The sequence below is a fragment of the Hetaerina americana genome, unplaced genomic scaffold (assembly GCF_022747635.1).
Source record: "Hetaerina americana unplaced genomic scaffold, ioHetAmer1.1.p SCAF_7, whole genome shotgun sequence".
NCBI lineage: Eukaryota > Metazoa > Arthropoda > Insecta > Odonata > Calopterygidae > Hetaerina > Hetaerina americana.
The window spans coordinates 44,720,334-44,743,873 of NW_027287316.1; the positions used below are offsets into that span (position 1 = coordinate 44,720,334).

Genomic DNA, 23,540 nt, shown 5'->3' on the forward strand with positions numbered 1-23,540 from the left:
ATCATTATTTGTTTAGTTTTGATTTTAGATAGTTTTTTAATTATATCTTACGCATAATAAATTAGATAAACATCGACTTAGTTTTTAATATAAGCCGACACACGCTATGCAATGTTTAATTTGATCTTCACCAGTCAAATTCGAATATATTACACGACTCATACAAAAAACGAACAGCTGGTTTGTTGGGTTTTCATTACTTGTTATAATAATGATTAAATCCTTAAATTAGGAAAAATTCTGCGCGCCCACTCCACTGTCAATGGGAAGGAAAGGAAAACTTTCTCTGGAAAATCCTCACCTGCTTCCGCGCTGGTGAGTGTGTAATAGGGAGAATTACATATTTACTAAGAAATGTCGAGTTATTTGTTATTTTATGACTGCTTAATAATGTCTCTATGATTTTTTGTTAACAATTTTCTCACTTTCGAAGTATTTATTTAAAAAAGTAAGTGAAATTTATTGAGCTTTTTCAGAAAGAACGGTTGCCAATATTCATCGGCTCATAAAAGTTAGTGGTTGAGTTCCGATCAAGGGAGAGTTTCGGTAGTGGTAAGGTTTTATTATGAAAAGCACAAAAACACTATTTCTTCCCCCACCTCAATCTGTCTGTCACTTTGTTATTTATTCCAAAAGCAATATCGTTTTGTTGCGACTGCGACTAATTTACAGAGTACAGAGTAGTCACCGGAGTGGATCCCTAATTTGTTTGAATTTATGTGATATCTAGTTTAAAGGATGGGCGACTTTAGAGGTATTATACCTATTTTATCTAGTGATATAATGGCTCAAGGAGGATACAAACCTTGGCACTTGAATTTACTATTTTCAAAGAAAAGGGGAACTCATTAGGATCCCACACTGTTTCAGTAGATTGAGAGCGCCGATACAGCATGAGATATGTGCTTACCAGCAGATAAATTTGAATATCTACTTACTCAACTATCTTCCAATTCACTACTACAACAAACTAAGGCCAAAATATTTTCCTAAGTATTATTGCCCTCCGCCATTTCTTGAATGAAAATTTCCAAAAAATATTCAAAGTTTTCCGCATTTAATCGAGTCAAAGGCTGATGCTCTAACAACCTCCTAATGCACTTCCACACGGTGGAGAGGTGACTATGATGAGTAAATAGATGAACCTTCGAGAGTATGCATCAAATGGAAACAACATTGGTCGGTATCGTATAAAACTGTAATTGGCAAACGTACTCAACCATCCGAGGAAATTGCTCGCCAGTGAAAATAGTCGAGTCTTGCGTCCGCCGAACCGATTATATTTTTAGCTCTCACTACTCTAGCTTACGGCTTTTTCAAAGGACCCGCTCCATAATAACCATTCCCCTCTCTTTCTCTCTCCTCCCCCGCACAGATGAGGCCGTCCTGCGTGTCCCCTGAGCCGCGATGGTGGCGCTTCCGTGCGGCCGGGGGATGAGGTAAACCCAAACCAAGAGGGACGTAGACACGTGGGCCGCCGGCAGATGCTTTGCGAGCCCCGGGACGAAGACGCTCCGCACGACACAGGCGTCGGCGGCCGCGCCACCGGGGATGGCGCCGGCGGGGGCGGCCAGCCCTCCTCCTCTGTTTCGGGGGCCGGCGGCGGCGTCCGGTGGGACATCGGCGGGAGCGGCATGGGCCCCCGGGAGCCTCCTCTCAGCGGTGTCCGCTGGGAGCCCGGCATCCCGGACATCGCCTACGACCCGGAGACCGCCGCCGGCGCCGTGGCCGCCGCCTACCGCCAGCACCATCTCCGGTTCGCGACGGACCCCAACTCTGCCGTGGCCGCGCCTCTCACCCCTTACCCCGTGCAGCCCCCCAACGTCCCCCCGCAGCTCCCTCTCCCGCTCGCCCTGCCGATCGCCGCCGCCCTGCCGCCTCCGGCCGGGTCCACGGCGCTCGCGGGGCCCCTCCGCTCCAACCAGCCCCACCACAGGTCGGCCTCGTCTCTCCCGCCGCCCCCTCCGCCCCCGGAACCGTTCGCCATCATGCGGAGCAAGGCGTCCAGCAGGAGGGTCCGAATCAACGTGGGAGGGGTTCGACACGAGGTGAGTGTTCGCCGCCCCCCTTCCCCCCGGTCTTCGACCCCACGCCTGACCCTCGGGGGCGATCGAACCGGGAACGGTGAATCTAGTGGGGCGACGTCCTGATCCAAAGTATCAGGCTTGGTGGTGATGAATGAATGAATAAAGGTCCGATTTTGTTTTCAAGATGAATGCCGGAGGGGATTGTATAAGTACCGTGTATTAAATGTCAACGTTGAGACTCTGGGTTCGATTCCCGGCATTAGGATGTCACCCCCTAAATTTCTCTCCACGCTCGGTCCACTCCAAAATCCCTACCTGCTACTAATTATCCAAGTATTTCATTGCTACATCTTCAGTATTATCTCGCCTTTCCTATAAACTGCTAGAATATGAGAGTAAATGTTCATAATTATTTATCAACCGAATAAATTATCAAAAGGTATGATATTATTCAATTTCCTGGACAAGTCAGAAACTTAATGGCGCACAACACCGAAGGATGAAATATCTATCTAAATATGAGATCTCATTTTTCTTTTCATCCATCTAGAAATAGATTATTTTCTTCTCGAGATTTTATGTCCTCATACCTTGAGTCTGAATTTTAGACCCTAAAACTCCCATACTATTGCCAATATCTTATGCAGAATATTCTATATTATAAAGCTATAAAAATACATTTAGAAATACATAGAACACAACGGAGTTCCAACAAAAATGATTTAGAAATGGTCATCAACTTACTACGTTCTATAATATAGCAGTTTTCGAGCAATTACATCTTGCCTCGTATCTTGTGAGATGGGTTAAATAATAGCATATAAAAATCGAGTCAATATAGTAGACATTTTCATGATAACGTTCAGCCTATACCGCTGAATGCCTAGACCAGGAGAGCCGAGTGACACCGCCCACGTCGCAAATCAATTTTGTAGGCTTATTCATCCAGTCCATCCTCAAAAGAGTTCTAGAGTGTGAGTAGCTGGGAAACCCCACGGTTATCCTAGAGTTAATAATGTCCCAATATGACATTTCAATACTTAACATGCAAAAGGTCCGCTTTTTATCATAGTGACTAGCCGTATTGCCACAAAACTTCTTTACGTTGGAATATTCTAAACTATTTTCGTATTTATTTAATTTTAATGTAGTAATTTAATGATTATCCTTACACGTGGGCCAAATTTCATAAATCGTAACCTATGTAGCCTTTGAACACAAAAAATATAAAAAGTATACAATTGACGAATTGCTCTTCAGCCGTATATTGCATTTCAAATCACATTGTATCGACTAAGTATTTTTACAGATAAAATTACGCTTCAAAACAGGGCCTTCAAAGCGCTTTAAAATTCTAAAAGGTCTTATAATCGTTATAACAACCTGATTTTAAATACATCAAACCAGTACACCAGAGATTTTCAGAGGGGTGAGCTAAAAAGCCTCTCCAACCATTTGGCTCCTAGTTAAAATATAAAGAAAAGTATGGTATTACCTAACAAATGTTTCTAGCGGAGAACAAATTGAGGAGATAATATTGAAAAGAGTGACTTTCACCACGGTCGGGACATTCATAACAGAAGGGGCACAAAGCGAAGGTTCTCCGGCAGAGCTGTCAAACGTATAATACCGCAGATCAAGTTTAACGAGTCGGACGAGTAGCCCGGAGTGTAGCGCAGTTGTCAATCAACCTAAGGGTAGAAACAATATGCTGGAATCCCTCCAGGAGAAAGCGTGTTGTGTTGTTTGATATCGTTTTATCGGATTTTTTTATTTGGCTTACAAATGAAAATATGTATTGTTAACCTAAATACTAATTTTCCATTGCTCGATATCAAAGGGGTGAGTCTAGAATTATCAACATATTTTTTTTTCGCTTCTGCTATTTTGTGCGGGGTCTAAGCAGTCCATAGGTCTCCATCTAAACGCAACTTTTCAGCAACGCAAACTCTTATACTTTTTGGTGTTTAATCCCTCATGTAAGCTAACCACATAATCTCAAATACATACGTATCCTCTGCCTACCTATCCCTGTTTTATCGTTGATTTCTGATCCTTGTTTTATCGCTTTCTGGCATGAATGGCTATCCCTAAATAACTTCCTAAGTAACATTTTTTTCATCCATATTCTTCCACCTTCACTCTGACACATTTAAAGTGATTTGTTCTTATTCAAAACTGTCCCTCAAACTTGGAAGCCTACAAATGAGGAACTTATTTTTAATCTGATGTCTCTAACCATACACTCGATTCGAAAAAAATAGCAATGGAATTGCATTTCACACACACGCAGGCCTACGTACACACATCAGACACATTGGGTAATTTATTGATATCTTCCCCTCGTTCGTCTTTTTCCCGTAAAATGTTGATCTTGCTGATACCTCCTGAATTAAGCAAATGTCCACACAAATATTAGTCACTTCACTTGACAAAATGTCATCTGATATGTTTCTTTTTAGGTTGCGGAATAAAAGAAATTATTTTTGAAACGAAAATAGGCAGTGTACAATCCCATAAAGGACAAATTATTCACTTGAAAAACTCATGCTACGGAAAATTTCTGTACACGATAAATCTCTCATCATTAAAAAAAAAGTAACTCTGGGATTGGGGAATTCCACGAAATAATTTGGGGAAGTGCACCCGATGACTGACGTCGTTGTATTCTAGACCACATCATTATAAAACAGACTTAAGATTCCCACTTTTCAATATCACTCGCAATGATGCGGGTCTTGGTGGCGTTATTTAAGTATGCGGAAATTGTGGATGCGAAGTGCATAAAGAGAGACATAAATCATTGGGCGAGGGAGAGGCTGTCGAAGTCGAGATTGGTTTAAGAGAGGAGACTCGACATGAGATGTTGTTTCATGTGCAGTAAGTTCGGCAATCAGGTCAGCGTTGGGGTAGGTAATTGGAGGAGAGAATTCCTTTCAGAGCTGAAGAGAACGGAAGAAAAAGCTTGGTTATTTAATTTAATTCGTATCTCTGATTCCAATTTTAATATTTCATTGCTTAAAAGAAAGTACGAACTTTTACATTTTTTCCGTGTAGTATACAAATCCTATTAGGAATGCTTCAGACAAAAAGTAACTTAAATTCTCTCCTCAATGCGGATATTTTTACGAATTTCGAAAAGACATCTTAGTTTATACGCTAATAATATGTGCGTATTTGAATAATGATCTGGTAGTATCTTCCAAGCCACTTTATTCTGCAAATTGCATCCGAAAGGAGAACTTACATTTAAGCTGGTATGCGCGATTTTTTTCCACTAGGTTAAAATAGTCCTCGGCGTTTGATGGATTTTTCCGATATTTATCATGCTTTTATATTTCATTGCGTAATATACCTAAACACAACCCCAGAAGAAATAGTTTTAAACTCCAAATCAACATGCAAGGAACTAAAAACGCCCGAATAACCTTAGCAGATTTCACCGGAGAGAGATTAACCATATCATTGCTTAAAGGCCGTTCAACGTGCTTCATAATTCATGATAAAAATGGATGGGCGGTAAGATATCGGTTAAGCCCGTTGACAGCTATGAACGCAATAAAACTACAAATGCTGGTAAATGGCCAACCAGCTGAGCCTTGCTGACACTGGCCTAGTTCTTAAAGGAAGACATGGATTAATGGTTAAATCATGATTGTGACAGGATATTAAGTGTTTGAGGAAGGTCATCTTGGCGACGGAACCGAAATGAGGATTTCAGACGCTTAGAAAATGATTTCATGCTACCCACTGACAATCGTAATCATTAATTTACAATGTCTGCCTTTATCTAGCATTTATTCAATTGGAAATCACACAAAATTTCTAATTTGAGGTTTTGCTCAATAATATATAATATTTATGAATTTAAGTTAATTGTGTAATGACGTCAAATTGCCATTGTAACCAAATGGTAGGGACGGGATAACAAAAGAATTACCATATGAAATAAAAATATTTGATAAAAAATGTTAACCTTCTTCATAAAATGGCTATGTATCGTAAGTTAACCCACATTTTCACTAGTCCCGCTAATTATTAGCTGAGATATAAAAATCTTTAATATTTTGCATTTAGTCAAGATTTTTACTTTCTAATTGTCAACGATTACTCATTGAGATGTAATTTCATCATTTTAATTCTCTTGATTGTGAGTCATTGCATCACATGAGTTTAAACTTGAACAAAAGCAATCATAGCAATATCTGAGGCCCTAAGTCACGATGATATGAAATCACAATTGATGGAAATTAAAACAATCAATAAAAAGCACATCTTGTGTTTTAGTTAACAAATAAACTATTTGCAAGACTATTTTAAGAATCAATTTACGACTTCTGGTATTTATGATCTCATTGCCTTTCATTTCTATGCTTAGAAGACCCGGAGCTATTCCAAGAACTATTTTTTTAAATTTATTATGGATGCCACGTCACAGTGGCCAGAAGGTTTTATTCACCCTGGATTATAGCAAACAAAAAGGAGGTAGTTCGTTACTTTCCTTTGGAAGAGTAAAACTGGACTTGGCACTGAATTAAATGAGGTGCTGAAAAGTCCCAAAGACCGAAATGACAAGTAAAAAAACAATTGCCTGCACGCGAGAAAAAGTAAAACTCAACGAAAAAGGGCATATAGTAATTAAAACATAGGCATAAAAAGAAGAAGAACGTAAACGTCGGGGAAGTTTCAGCCAGAGTTTCACTAAATAAAAAAAAATGGAAACCACAGCTTCGTTTGGGATGTTGAACCCGTGCCAGATGCCAGCAACGTAGTTTTCCAAGGCGATTGGTGGACGGAACGACAAAAGAAAGCCTTCGAAATGCGACCGCGATGCAATTGAATAGCCGGTAGACGAAGAGATGCGCCCGTAAAAAGTCTCAGTCATGACTTTCAGGTTACAGTTTCGAAGGGATCAGACGTCATACTTAATTTTGGCCACGAAATTCACGTCCGCGGACATTTCTAGAATAGTATAATTCAAGGAGGAGTTGCTCATCGAGACAGAACGAAACGACCTAAACTTGGAAGAGGAAATGGTTGACGAGGGTAAATATTTGATTAATATCAGTTTACAATTTGGCATTGCTAACCTCGAGTAATAATAAATCAGTAAGTTTGAGCGTGGTAAGTATCCATTCGAAAATTCAACCAAGGAGAGTTTTTAAAGAAGTTAGTTTTTTTTAATAGTATGTGGGGGCTCTCATTATTCAGAATAATTCCATTAAGGGAATTGATAGTGCCACAAAACATGCTGAATGCAGTTTTCGTTCAAATTGAATTTTAAAAATGTCCCTTAAAGCTATGTTCCTGTTCTACATTTTTGTGGATCTTACGAGGACGTTTTCCACTGTGCGTTTATCTAATATTTTATTTCGTGATTGCAAGACCCCTAGTTATTTGTACTTAGCTATGTTCAGTAGCCGAAAAGGTGTCCCTGAAGTACACAAATCAGGCGTGCGACGAGTTTAGAATTGCGTTCAGGATGAATTAATTGTTTGGCTCAGATTGAATAGTGAACTTAATTACAAAGGAAATACTAGGTAAAAGTTTAATTTAATTCACTAGAAACTGAAAAAAGTACACTTTTTGGCGCGTTTTGAAATTGGCGTGAACATTGAAACACGTTTCGCAGTGAAAAACGATTAGGAATCCAAATTTGACGAAAAACATTTCAAAATATTTTTTTCATGTCCCAAAAGTTTTCCCGAAATTATAACCAAATGAAACTCTTGAGGACTAAATATTTCACAAGCGCACATTGGATTGGTAGCACTAGAATGTTTATATTTTCACAAAAAGAAAGAAACTGTGGTCATGACCATCTTTGAAGGAAAGTATTTATTTCCTTTCCTTCAACAAAAATATATGCGCTAGAGAAAACACATTTTTGGAGATTGAAGCAATAATGCAAAAGTTCTAGAAAAATTATTTCTTATCTAGATGTTTAGAGCTGGAAGACAAATATCGCCAAAATACAAATCGAAACAAGTTTAATTTTTTTAATACTTTGGTACTCAGCTCAATTTCTCCGTAAGGCTGTTCGACGGAACCAGTAATTTTAATAAATTTCAGTGGAACTTACAAAGTTCTACTTTCTGATTTCTTTTATTCTCATGACGAAGTAATTAATGATGATTTCAAGTAATTCTTTGGGAGAAATTAAAATTTATTTCGAAGCTAAACACAAAATTAAAGTTATTAAAACCTAAATAATACGTTTAAAAAGCTTCGGAGGGAGTGTAAGTGAAATAAAAGTAAAAAGAATAATGGCCGTCGGTGACAGGGTCCTGAATAAGACGAAAATCAGATTTTTTTCTCTTTTGAATAATATGTGAATCTGTTTTCCGTCCTTCAAGACAGCTGCGTGGTGGGAATATTTATGCATTGGCAGTCGCTGATTCCCGTCCAACGAGAAAGGATTCTTCATTAAATTTGTATTGATAGTAAAAGACATTTCCTTTCCAAGGTATTTCGACGGTGTGAATCGAAAATCACGAAAGTTCTGTCTATTCGTTTTATTTATTAATGTATTATTAGCTAACCTATATGTTCCTTGTTCAGTCCATCCTTTTCACAATACTATTTATTACTCATAAAATCACGATACAGTTCCATCTATATATCCTACGAATATCGAGTTTTAGCAAACAGAACGGTGTTATGACATAGCTAAAACAGCAAATAAATCAAATGTAGGATTTATGGCATAAACTTTAATTTTTAAAGGGGAAAGTTTTGTTTTGCAGGATTTTATTTGAATGATAAATGTACATATGCGACGGTATTAGAAGTTTTCTGACCATCATGTGCATTGTAATAGCCTCACGGCTTTGGTATTTAATTTAATGGTGATTGTAATTTACGAGGGTCATCCGGAAAGTAGTACCCGTTCTGCCGCATGAAGTGCTGACGACGCGAGTAGCCGCTGGACGAGGTCAGATAGCTTCAGTGGCTTGTCTGCCTTCTCTGAGCCAAGTTGCGTGACGCTAGCATTGCCTGTGTTGTTTCTGTGATTGTTTACAATGTTTAAAAAAATTGAGAACGCCGCCAGTTGTGAAGTGAGGGCAGTGATTAAATTCCTCAATGCAAGAAACGTTCGCCCATGTGATATTCATCGCCAATTAAAGGAGGTGTATGGAGACAGTGTAATGGACGAGTCGTCTGTTCGGCGGTGGTGTCGCAACTTCAACATGGGGAGGGGGAACACACACGACGATGAGCGTTCGGAGAGACCGTCTGTCATTACAGACCAACTGGTGAGCTCAGTTGACGAATTCGTGAGGAACGATCGGCGCGTCACAATTGATGACATCTGTGAGCATTTTCCCAATGTTTCTCGAACAATTGTTCATGAAATTGTTAAACACCATCTGCATTATGCAAAAATTTGTGCAAGATGGGTCCCTCGCGTATCTCAATGAGCTGGCGGCGAAGGACTATGCAGCAGGAATACAGAAACTTGTCACACGTTATGACAAATGCCTTAATTTGCTTGGAGATTATGTTGAGAAGTAGTTTAAAGTATCCTCTTTCAAATAAAATTTTTTATGTTTGTTAATATTTACTTTTGTGTCTTTATTTCACGAACGGGTACTACTTTCCGGATGACCCTCGTAGTTTTTTTAATAAAATGCCTGGATAGATTACGCCCAATCAATAGAATGGAATTCGGAACGAACTATGTAAACTGTTGTTGATGTAATTAAGTTTTCATTTTGATTAGAAGAGAGTTTTAACATGCGTCTACGTATTTGTCAATATGGAAGGGGCATGATTAAAAGTTTTGGTAAATAGTAGTCATTCTAAATGCTGTTTGTAAGAGTAAAAGCCAACACTGGAAGTCTTAGTGTAATTTCTCTTTGAACCTAATGATATTATTGGCATCCTTTGCGGTTGGATAGAAGAATTCAGCTCATACGAGGGTCATCCGGAAAGTAGTACCCGTTCGTGAATTAAAGACACAAAAGTAAATATTAACAAACATAAAAAATTTTATTTGAAAGAGGATACTTTAAACTACTTCTCAACATAATCTCCAAGCAAATTAAGGCATTTGTCATAACGTGTGACAAGTTTCTGTATTCCTGCTGCATAGTCCTTCGCCGCCAGCTCATTGAGATACGCGAGGGACCCATCTTGCACAAATTTTTGCATAATGCAGATGGTGTTTAACAATTTCATGAACAATTGTTCGAGAAACATTGGGAAAATGCTCACAGATGTCATCAATTGTGACGCGCCGATCGTTCCTCACGAATTCGTCAACTGAGCTCACCAGTTGGTCTGTAATGACAGACGGTCTCTCCGAACGCTCATCGTCGTGTGTGTTCCCCCTCCCCATGTTGAAGTTGCGACACCACCGCCGAACAGACGACTCGTCCATTACACTGTCTCCATACACCTCCTTTAATTGGCGATGAATATCACATGGGCGAACGTTTCTTGCATTGAGGAATTTAATCACTGCCCTCACTTCACAACTGGCGGCGTTCTCAATTTTTTTAAACATTGTAAACAATCACAGAAACAACACAGGCAATGCTAGCGTCACGCAACTTGGCTCAGAGAAGGCAGACAAGCCACTGAAGCTATCTGACCTCGTCCAGCGGCTACTCGCGTCGTCAGCACTTCATGCGGCACGAACGGGTACTACTTTCCGGATGACCCTCGTATATATACGACGATTCCATAATCGGTAAAGGTCTAGGTAAAATAGTCTGTTTCAACTTCCTATTTCGCCTCTTTCATAATTATTTCTCATCGGTAAAATCCATTGCGTATGATTATAAACGCATTCAAAGAATAATAGTAATAACTTAATCCAGTGCAATATCGTTCAGGAAAGTAAAACACTAGACCTTAATCATTACATTCGACTGTTTTTTTGTGGCTTGGACAAAATTGAGCAAATTTTTGATGATAAATGAAATGGTTCGAAATGAAATAAATTTAATAGTTCGAAAAAGATTTGAAAAGAAAATGAAAATATCATTTCTTTTCATTAAATGGAGAACACAAAGTTGAGCCAGAAACAATCGAATTCATCATTTCTTTTGCTAAAATTTTACATCACTGTTAGTCTCGGAGTGCTTAATTCAAAAAAATTCCAGCAAAAGCATGAACTCAAATAATATTCCAGCCGTAACTACAGGGTCTATCCCAAAAATAAGTGTTCCTATGCTCATAGTCTTTTTTGACTGAAAAGGTCTTATCCCCAAAAAGCTTGTGCCTCGGGGACAGACAGCGAACAGTAAATTTTACATGGAAGTCCTCAAAAGGCTGTGGAAAAGTGTACAATGTGTCAGGAATGAGATCTTTGCAAACTGGAGGCTGCACCACGACCACGCACCATTCCGTACCGGCTTCCTCATGACCAAATACCTGGCCAAGCACAAGGTGGAAACGCTGCTCCTGCCGCCGTACAGCCCCGACGTGGCCCTGCCGGGCCTCTTTCGTTCCCAAATATAAACAGGAGCTTCTGAGACAGCCATTTGTGAACCCGAGATAACTTCAAAGAGGCCGTTACGAGGTACCTGAACGAGGTTCCCGTCGACGCCTTCCAGGAAGCGTAGCGTGACTGGAAGGCGTCGACGGCCTTGTGCCGATGCATAAGGTTGCTATTTTGAAGAATTTTAGTAATTTGTACTATACCAACCATCATTTTTGTTCCAGATTAATTCTACTTATTTTTGAGACAGGTCCCGTATATCTATCGCTGTAAAAGGCATCATTTGAGATACTCTAATTCCAGAACCATTCAATCCTCTGACACTAAGAGGGTAATTTGGCGAGATTAGTAGGGAAACGGCAGTCAAATGAGGATAAAATATAGCTGAACTACTGAACTGAACCCGTTCTACAATTCACTCACCCCATTGATGAAAGTGACGTGCTCCCTATTCACCCACTCAAATGGGATGGGATGCCCTTGGAGGATCCAGGAATTTCCGGAAATACGTAGAACCATAATCCTGCAAAAGTAGAAAAAAATGCTTATTATTATAGTTAATAAAGGATTTTTACATATAGATAACGTACCGTTTAAGGTAGGTTTTGGATGGACACAGATCTAACATTGTTAATTTCGTATCTTCGTCTGGCAAGAGACTTGACACCTCACACTACATTAAATTGTTCCTAAATCCCGCATACATGTACTTTCTACCTCCTTTCACTCCATCCAGCGTTCCCATAGATCCGTTTCCTCCACCTACCTTGCCTGCCTAACGAACTCCCCTCTATCACAGTCTTCAACATTCCAACTCCAAATTAAAGCGCCCTACATCCACCTTTCCTGCCATCTTTGGATTTCTTCCAACAATCCTATCTCCTCCCCCAACATGCCCAGTAATTCATCGACTGTTTTCCTTTCTGTCCATTTTACCTTTCCCATCCTTCTCCCTACTAACGAGTCTTTTCTTAACATCCTTACTCAACGTCTCTGCCATCAATTCCCTCCTCTTAGTGTGAAGCCTTCTTTGCCGAATGCCCTCTTTTACATCCTTCCTGCTTATACCATCTTGGTTAAAAACACTGCCAAGAGAGGCGAACTGTTCTATCAGCTCTTATTTTTGACTTCCTGTCTTAACGTTTAACACAGCCTTCCTGATCTTTCAAAGACCTCATATCCTTAAAATCAGCATAAATGCCTGCCTTTAAAAAAATACAATTACTATAAGGTTTAATAACATAGTTTCCTCAAATGAATTCGTCTATCACAATACTATAGGTCAGAACCATTTATGCAAGGAGTTTCAAACCGTAAGGTTAAACGTAGCAGAGCCCATTGAAAATATAATTAGTTCCAAACTTAAAACGGATTCGTTAAATAATATCAAGTGAGTATTGTCACCTTAGGTTTTCAGAATTCGGTTGAAAATTATTGCAGAGCAGAATGGTTACCGATGTATAAAAGCTAATGAAAAATCCTCAGCGAGTGAGCTCATATTTGAATAGTTCCATCAATCTTTAAGTATATACGTACGACCTTTTACTTGCACTAAGAAAGGAAACTTACTATTTAAACTTATTTGTGTGTATACATTCCTATCTATACATGCTTCTTTCACCTCTAAGACATTCATACATGGTTTTACCCGCACCTTTCTACTCGTGAGACTCCTAATATTCCTTTTCTTGGCTGTCTTTTCAACCACGATTAACCATGACTTTCTCGGTCTATGCCTTCCTCACCAGCCATTTACTCTTCTCTCTTAAGTAGGGTTAGGTGGAAGAAAGGACTATAAGTCTCAACCTCGCCCAATAAGTCGATTAATAGGTTAATTAAGTACGCAAATTGGTTAGGTGATTCGATTCTCATCTCTTTATTTCTTATGGGGCAAATGCGTAATAGGGGCAACTGTGCAAGCATGTTCTTCCCTGCGAACAATACTCGATTGCACAACTTTTCTATTCTCAACCCTTTCCATGACAAATTACCCCCCCCCCCTAGCCATACCATGCTTATATGGTTGACCATTTAAGGTATACATATACTAGTGGATGACAATTTTTATCACTCTGCAACGGTGGAAGTTCAAGGTGCATTTTTGTAGCTGGTAAGGAGAAGGATCAAGAACAGGGTGTTTGTTGGTACTTCCGTGGAGCGGAGGCAAATGTCTTCCGCAGATCAAGCTAAAACGAGCTGATCATGGAGACCTCAAGTACCTCTATTCAGTACCAACAGTTAAAAGGATAAGGGTTTGTTAAGCATATTGGTGTGCCAACATTTTTTAGGTCTCTATGTTAAAATAATCTGAAAATCCCCGTCACTCTAGTTTAGCGATTAGTATTTATCACATATTTTACGAAAGTTAACGCAATTTAATGACAGTATATTCCGAAGTACCAAGCAAATTACCGATATTCTAAAATAATATTTTGACATCATGCGTATCATATAATCCACAAAAGAATCCTTGCTTAAGGATCTTGAGAATGATTTTAATTACACCTCTATGGGAAATAAAAATTCAAGTAAATATTACATTCATTTAAAGTCCATTTATTTAATCTATTTCAAATTTTTCCTTTCTCTTACTCTCATGTCTTTTGCCACCTCTCCTTCTGTCTTTTTCTATTTCCGGGTATACTATTCGCCATTTGTTGCTGTTCCTTTAAATTTTCATGGGAAAATAATTGAGACTGTTTTCCAAAGTTATTTCTGAAGTAGAGGAAGGCAGAAAGAGCGGGTGGGGGATATTTCGAGGTGTAGCGTGATCCACGACGGCCATAGTTCAGAATATTGGGTTACTAAGGAGAGAGAAGAAGGGTACGTTTTGGGGGAGCCTATATGTTTGTATGCATACAGGTATATTTATGAAGTAAAGTCAAAATTATAAATAACTGGAGAAAATAATGTAGGTCAAACGCCAGGAAGTCCCCACGATACGTAGAACATGATAATTGTCAGGGGAATTCACATTTCTATATTTAATTAAATCTGGTGATGAATATTTACACCTCCTTAAGGCGTGTTATAATATCAGAAAAATGAGTAATCTGTACAGTTACTCGTATGGATTGTTTCCGTTTGCTACCATAGCTACACCGTATAATAAAAATAGCAAAAGTAAAATATTCTTTAAGCTAAATGGTATAAGTTAAGAAAATTAAAAAGAGCACCTAAGCTAAAAATAATTACCGCCGCTACTATCAATGCTTCCATTAATATTTCCACAAGTATAGTTCATTACGATCGTATAATATTATTGACGGTGGCATTTTTTCCTAGGGGTATTTCTATCTTAATGATGTTGATGCCAAAGAGATGTTAAAGCCAAACATTAGTACATATGAAAGAAGTTCATTCGCAGGAGGAGGCTCATAAACATAATATAAATATCCATGCATATATATATATATTTATATTTATATATATATATATATTATATATATATATATATATATATATATATATATATATATATATATATTCTATATACACACACACACACATAAAAAATTACTTAATTTTGTTTTCAAGTGAAAACAGTTCCATCTGGCACCTAAATTTAATAAAAGGTGATAATATTCTCTAAAGGCTGGACGGCAATGCTTTGTAAAAATATTCGGTACGCATCGGGGAAGCCCGAGAGCATATTTTATTGGTGCAAAACGGGTCGCCTCGGCAAACATCAGTCATTTTCCCATTCTTATATCTATTTCAACCGATATCAATAACGCGATAGTGCAGAGTGAACTAGACGTGATACGTTCATCACCTTCGCCTCCTTGCAGGTGCTGTGGCGGACCCTCGACCGTTTGCCTCACACCAGACTCGGCCGACTGCGCGACTGCAATACCCACGAGGCCCTCCGAGAGCTTTGCGATGACTACTGCCTCACGGAGAACGAGTACTTCTTCGACCGCCACCCTCGTTCCTTCGGGGCCGTGCTCAACTTTTACCGCACGGGCAAGCTCCACCTGGTGGACGACATGTGCGTGCTAGCCTTCGGTGACGACCTCGAATACTGGGGCGTGGACGAGCTGTACCTGGAGTCGTGCTGCCAGCACCGCTACCACCAGCGAAAAGAACACGTCCACGAGGAGATGAGGAAGGAGGCCGAGTCGCTGAGGCAGCGAGACGAGGAGGACTTCGGCGACGGCAAATGCGCGCAGTACCAGAAGTGCCTGTGGGATCTGCTAGAGAAACCCACCACGTCGATCGCTGCAAGGGTGAGTGGTCGGGGTCGCCGGAAGAGTCATCAATCCTCCTACCCTCCATTCTCCCACAAGTATACCTACCCACTTCATCATTACCCCGGAATTATCGTGTAGGGTCGGGAGCCCTCAAAGATCTCGCCCGGCGACTCTATCCTTGTCTCTATTAAGATTGATTGTTTTTCTTTCCCATTTTTTCAAATATTACCCAGAAAGTATACCTCTACCGTCGAAAACCAAGGGACTTTCCACAGAAATCGTCGATCTGCGATCACGCCGGTTCGCGAGCCTCGTCGCACTTTGAAAAGAACGGAGGACGATGATGGTTTCGCGAGGTAGTCGTCCAATCGTGTCCTCCGCGCGTATTCCGTCGCGGCCATTAAACCGGATAATGGCTTTTGGCCAACGATTTACCCCATTTCTTGAAGCGGTTAAGTGCATGCCCATTATGTAACAAAACTCAGACGTTCACTTCATAATAAGGGCCATATTTTTCCATTTTACGGCCATGTGAAACTGGGATACCTGATTTCGTGTCCCTAATTACGAAAGGGATCCTTTATCGTAGGCGTTTGGGATCGGGTATATGTCGTTGCGCTGTGAAAACGGCACAACGGCATCCATTTCCCTGATTTACCGCACACTAGCGTCTTTACGACGCTAACCATTTGATGACCCGCCTCTAATCCTGATAATCAAAACTATAATCGGCCTTTACCCTGACCGGCTAGATAAAGCACGGTGTAAATGCAGCTTTATGAAGATACGCGTCAATACTTTTGGCCATTGGATACGTAACTTATTGACTGCCTTCAAGTATTGAACCTGGTCTAAAGTAATTAGTACGAGTTTAGTCTCGTATCACGGATTTAAATCATGAAAATCAATTTTTTATTAAATCAGGTATAGTCACTATGCACAACTATACCACGACTGAAATCAGTCAAGAGCTATTGCAAATATCCAAGGGTCAAACATAGAAAAAGTATATATAGAATTAAAATAGGAATTGAAACCATAAAATCATCTGAAGTCACGAAAACAAGGGTGTTCCTTCAAGCGAACGCAAAGCAGTATCATTTGCAAGAGGTAAAATATAAAACTTCCCAAAACGTTCAAACGTTCTCCGATCACGATCATCGGATAAACAGACCTAAGGATATTTTTTATCACCTCCCATCAACTATTTATCTAGAACACGTCGTACTTAAAATCTTCGCAATAGGTCTCCCTTCTCTTCTTAATCAAAGTATTTTAATTCAGATACCAGCAAAATAAGCGTGCTAACAAATTTGGAGCGTGTACGCCAACGCACAGTTGACCTGCTTTCTTAAATAAGCACAGACGATTTTTATTTGAGCATTGCAAATGAAATCAGCTGATTCCCGCGACCATTTCCGGTGAAGTTTAACAATGGGTCTAAGATTCTTCGTCTGTTATATATTTCTACTGCTCAATCACTTGTTGCGGTGGCATATTCCTTTGTCAGCTGCTCGTGTGTACAATATATATATATATATATATATATATATATATATATATATATATATATATATATATATATATATATATATAATATCTTCGAAATGGAACGCTCTTCAGCGACGCACAAATATGTAAAAACACAGATTTAGATTTTTAGAATATAGAAACACAAAGAAAGGACACTCACAATTTGTTATTTGACGTTTCGACAGCACGGCTGTCGTCTTCAGAACCTTGATTCTGAAGACGACAGCCGTGCTGTCGAAACGTCAAATAACAAATTGTGAGTGTCCTTTCTTTGTGTTTCTATATTCTAAAAATCTAAATCTGTGTTTTTGCATACATATATATATATATATATATATATATATATATAACGATTATACGGAAAAACTCACACGAGCGGCACAATAATGGGCTGACACAATATAACACAAATAGAAAAGAATAGACACATTTAAAAGAACACTCACACGGTAAATTGTTCGAGCTTTCGGCCCTCTCAGAGGCCTTCTTCACAAGAGACTCTCTTGAAGAAGGCCTCGAAAGCTCGAACAATTTACCGTGTGAGTGTTCTTTTAAATGTGTCTATTCTTTTCTATTTGTGTTATATTGTGTCAGCCCATTATATATATATATATATATATATATATATATATATATATATATATATATATATTAGTTTTATTGGACCAAGAGAAATAAGGAGTCAATACATCTCACTAACGTTTATCGAACAACGAGGTGGTGAAATGATTGATTGATTGATGCACTGGATGGTCCAAGGGACGAAGTAAAGCGAAGAATCAGCAGCATTGATAACTTAAATGACATGTTGATGCATTTCACTATGGAAACATGATACAGAGTAATGCATCAATTAATAGTTCTTTGGTTCGAAAAAAATATGATACCATTTGGAAATAGATACCATATATAGAACACGGTCTTCAGGGAAAATGTCAGATTAATAGAAAATTTCGGCAAAAGGAAAAACGAAAGCATTCTTCCCTGCCGTAAAATAAGGTATCGTTTCGGAACCTCAATATATTTCTGCGTGAATAGGAGTTCGTTCCATTTGTTTTACAATCCTCGGAACGAAAAGAAAAATATTTACTTCTGGGGTTATTACTTCACCAACTGCCCCAAATTTATCATTTTATTGACCTAAGGAAACAAAATACGGCGCTAGAGCTCAGCGAAGACAAATGAATACAATAAGTATCAGAAAAAGAAATTTTTGTTGACCACATTCGTTGATGCTGAGTTTACTCGAGTTTTGCTGCGTGCAAGGCCTCTTATGACTCTTATCTCTCGGAAGGCAGGGAGCGTTTTCGTTTCTAAAAACCTTACTGCAACGCTAGAGAAGCGTTGAAACACAAAATACCCCACATTAAGCAAACCTCGAAAGCTAGTTCAGCATTAATAGGTCAATCAATCTAGGAGGTCGGATAGTTGAGTGTGAGAGATGAATCAGCAGAGTAAATAACTAGTTAATTACAAGCGGTAAGGGAGAGCAAAAATTCGCGTTAGATGTAAACCCTGTTTTAATCCCACGTCATCTTAAGGAACATTTTCTCGTGCCCACCCATACTGTCAACCCACAGTTGACTAAGAGCTATGAGGAAATAATAAAGTAGAATTTAGCTAAGAAAATGAAAATAAATGAAGAAAAGGTGGGATAAACGAACGGAAAAGAGGAAATATTTAATATAGGAAGCATATTCTGTATTCTAAAGCACAACACGTTAAAAACCAAGAAAGTAGCTAAACGTATTATTGTCAAATAGATTTTGCAGTTACTCGTGTCCTTCCCTATTATATACAACCAACTACTGTAGCAACGAAAGATGAAATAACTCGGGAAAGATACAGGGTGAAGGACTGTTGTTCTTTTTTTGCCCAAGTGAAAAAATCCTTGACACCGGCTGTAACATTTATCGTCGTCGTGATCCGACCAAAGGATAACGAAGTTAAGATATTTGAAGACCCCGCAGATTGTAATGAAATAAATCGAGGAAACAGAAAATTGGCGCGAAGAAAACAAACAAAAATATTTTAAAAGAGCTTTGGGAGGAAATCCCCAAAGCGAACCTGGCAGCAGACACCCTCGCCGGAACCCACGCCCGAAAACACACACCAGGTCGCGAAAAGCCCGAGAAAACACCGGGAGGAGAGAGAGAGAGATAAAGAGAAAGGAGGGAAAGAAAAATGAAGAAGGCCGGGGACGTTCGCATTACCAAGAGGAAAGGGAATAAAACAGTACGGGAGACGAAAATAAACAAGGAAACTAACTTCAAAAGAGAGGAGGTTTGGCGGGGGTGAGGAGGAGAATGGGTTGAGTGAAACGGTTGAGGGAAGGCGGGAGTAAATGGGGAAATGAGGATGGAAAGTAGGGATTAATGGGAGACAGCCAATGATAGTTGTAAAAGGAGATCCAGAGGCCGGTGGGATTGAGGAGAGGGAGGGTACCGGGGAACCGCTGAGGTGGGGGGGGAGGAAAGGAATGAACCGAATGGATCCGTGAAAACTCGGGGATCACCGAAAGAGAGGAGTCCGTGTGGCGCGAGTAATCAAGGCAACCCTCCCCGCCCCACTCCTCCGCACAACCCAATGCTGATCTTACTTCAGCCCCGCTTTCCCCTCGCCCGTACTCCCACCTCTAGGAACCTCCTCTACCCTCCTCCCCACCCTATTTCAACTTCTCTCCCCCGTACCCTCCCCCCGTTCATCCCCCCTCCTCACCTCACCACACACCCCTCTTTCTCCTTCTGCACCGCCACGGCCACACTGCGGCGGAACTAGAAATCAAGCGGCAAAGGCTGGCGTGCAGAAAAGGGGGTCGGAGTAAAAGCTGTAGGGTTCCCCTTTCTCGCTCTCAATCCCTCAGCCCTCTCCGCCCCTCCCCGCCCTCCTGCCGTGAAGAGATAAGGTAGAATTGTAATGGGTAGGGTCCCACTCACCCTTCCCCCTCCCTCAATCCCTCTCTTTGCCGCTCTCCTTGGACAAGGGCTCTTGGCAGGAAAGGGGAGATAAAGCGAGGGGCGGAGGGGAAATTCGTTTGTGAGGAGACGGTTGGGGGAGAAGGGGGCGTAGATGGGGGCGGCGAAGCAAAAGGGGCGTGGGAGGAGGCAGGGGTGATGGGGAAAGGCGTGAAGGCAGATGAGGACGATATGGAAGAGAAGGGAACTTAGGATGGGAGAGAGATTTGAGGTGGGAAAGAAATGGCCAAGGAGAGACGAAAACAGAAGGGATAAGGTATAGATTTTCAAACAGGAGCACTCGGATCCTCAGTACCCAGTCCAAAATACTTCAAATTACTAACAACTTCCTGGCATCGTGGACGGTGTAATCAATTTCATGTAAACGTGAGACGCAACATTTTGAAAGTTAAGTGGGTTAGGCAGTTTTCTCACCAGACGACGGTATCATCCCTCTGGGGTGGGAAAAAAAGGCTGAATTGGCGAATTAATTTTGCCATCCATTGCCAAGAGTATTTTTTTCACAACAACAATCCAATATAATCAGCTTGCAGATAGCGACACAATCTAGAAACAGACGGTTGTTTCAACGATAAAATTAGTTGTCTTCCTTGGAAAGTTGAAAGTATTATCAAATAAATAAATTTGTATTATTTGATTACCTCGTCAAGTGGTTTGAATTCCCGTTTAATAGTGCATTTACTACACCATAGGGATTTAGATGTAACTTCATGAAAGATACTTAAGATTATTTCCTTTGAACGTTAATTTTTTTTAATCGCCAATTTCCCAAAGTCTCCCATAGCTTGCGGAATATTCAACGTTGGTGTGAACTTCGATGGAAGTCATTCCCACTTTCGCAAAACAAATATTCACCAGCGTAAAGATAAACAGAGCAGTCTTATGTGTATCTATTGCGTTCATCACTTGAGTGATATTTCATTTTTTCATTGTGGTGTACAATTTCTTAGTCGCTTTATTGCTTAATTGTTCAAGAGGGAGACCTACTCGCAAGGTCTAACTTTTCGATCCTCAATCAAAAAGTGTTACATTACGTTATCTCTCACTTGAAAAACATTGAGATAAGGTAGTAAAATGCTTACATTCAGGCTTCAGATGTTAATTCTAGTAAAACTCACCAAAAACGAACGCATTGGACGACCATGAAATAAACATTCCGTACTTCAGCGTAGTGGAAAAAATATCCATTAACCCAGAAGAGATACATACTGTGCATCCGGATGACGTATAGATGCACTTGATGGTTGAAGTGCGCACAAAATATGTCCCTGTAAAGGCATTGGTCATATAAAACTCTTGTTGGTAAGAGGTTTACGCAGAATATGATCTTAGCGTCAGCCTCAAAACCGAGTCCCATCCCTACCACCAAATGAAAATAGCCGGACAAGGCTACGCTATCGACGTTTTAAAAACACGAGAACGAGATAAAAAGTTAAAAACACTTGCGTGACACTGAGATTAAGACTCTCCCAACCCGCAATCTTGAAGTGAGTGAAACATATGTGAGCAAGCGGATTCCATCCTGAAGTAACATTAAGACTCCAAAAGACAAAGGCTAGAGGCGACGAAGATCCATTTACTCAATCCTATTCGATGTAAAATTCGATTTAAGTTTCTCGAATAAATACCGGGTGAAACGAAAGAGTACCAGGAGAAGCGACGGGCTGAGGCGAGCGAATAAATGTGCAGCACGGAAGAGGGCAAAAAACTGACCTTGGGGGGGTTACCAAAGAAACGCCAAGCGCTCGTTGTTGCTTATTAACGAAATGTTAATATGAAGAAATATAATCGCAAACTGGGAATAAAATTTTATATAATGGCCAAAATTAAATAGTGCCCAGCGCGCATGTTTATGGGCCCTCGAAAGGTTCACGCAACAGAGTCACGAATTTCGAAACCACGAATATGTTTCACGAGGTTCATGGAAAGGATAAGTTTCATTTTGCCTCAAGTAAGAGCTCCCGATCAATCTTAGCATGAGCTTGTAATATATAACGCGATCCAGCGTATGACAAAACAATACTAGCAACGAATCGGTACGCTTGTTGAAATATGTTCTCAAAAATACAGTGAAACATGCATGCTCACTCATTGAGGCCAAGGACCAAAGTCATTAAAAATAAAGTTGGCGTCTAACTAAAAATAATTATGATAATTTTTCACCGGCATAAGAACAATATACTTGACTTTTTTTAAACATGCAATGGTGAGCGGTTTCTTACAGCCGGTAATGGTTGGAGAAAGTGAGTTAATTGATCCTGCGGAAGAAAGAGGATTCGTGTAGGGAGCAAGGGAAGGTTTTAAGAGTCGAGGGGAGGAAGTACAGTAGTCCCACCAGTAAACAGGCTCAAATAGTCATGCCAGTAGCGGAATAAACGCTGCACAATAAACGCTTTGCGTGCCAACAGTTTACCATTGCCCACTCAAGTAGCATCGTTAGAGCTGCACTGAGACCCATTGCTGTTTTACTGCTTTGGCATTGATTTCGTTTTGACGTCGCTTAGGGCAAGTGTTTTCATTTTACCCTGATATCTCGTGCCTAACGTTCACTTAAGCTCGCGTTAATGTTGTGTCCAAACTATAGGATATGGTTTCTGGCCTTGTTGCATGCCCAATGGGCTTTCCGTCCCACCAAGAGAAGTTTCCGCGGGTTGAAGTTCCAATCCAAAGGAATTGGTTTTATCGCTCAGTTGTGATAGCAACAAGACGTTATTCTCCAATAACCATTTTTTTCCTATCCATTCTAACTCTCTATAATACAATGGGTGAATTAAGGGCAAAAAATATATTTGAAATGTCTAACCCATGCTTTTTCCTCATCACTGTCTTGTTCCAATACTCCACAACGAGTGGCTGCTTGACGCGAGGCAACCTTACGGGCTACATTCTCGAAATTGTCCGTTCGAGTAAACGCTTACTGCTCCGAGATTGATTTTGTTTCACTGCGAGTCGTCACGAAGCTTTCCTCTTAAAAAATTCAAAAATAACTTTTTAAAAAATTACCGCTAAGATTTTCGTGCTCGATCACTTAACACGAAACAATTGAAATGTGGGTTGAATGTCTATTGTGCCATCCAAAACCAAGAACCCATTATTTTTGTGGAATATTCTAAATACCTATAGTGGAATACTCTAAATGCCTGCCTTATAGTTCGACAGGTAACAATAAGGGTAGGGATGAATAATGATATTAATGGGCTTTCAGGAGATATATCTTTCTAAAATTAAAAGCCGACCGTGAGTCATTGTCATCAACCTGGAGATTGATAGAGCTCACGTCATAATAACGGAGGCTGAGATCATTTATTCACGGTAGTGGTGGGAAGGTAATTTTCTCTGCTTTCCCAATGGTGTCATAGTCTTT

General features: G+C 40.0%; 1 protein-coding gene across 1 annotated transcript in view; it reads left to right on the forward strand.

The window, feature by feature from the left end:
• Positions 1–23,540, forward strand: part of LOC139696664 (uncharacterized) — a 248,519-nt gene that overhangs the window by 129,252 nt on the left and 95,727 nt on the right. Inside the window, exons 2-3 of the mRNA XM_071595476.1 lie at positions 1,376–2,048; positions 15,267–15,704. Coding sequence (XP_071451577.1) covers positions 1,485–2,048; positions 15,267–15,704 — 1,002 coding nt within the window. The 5' untranslated portion in view covers positions 1,376–1,484. The remainder of the gene's footprint in view (positions 1–1,375; positions 2,049–15,266; positions 15,705–23,540) is intronic.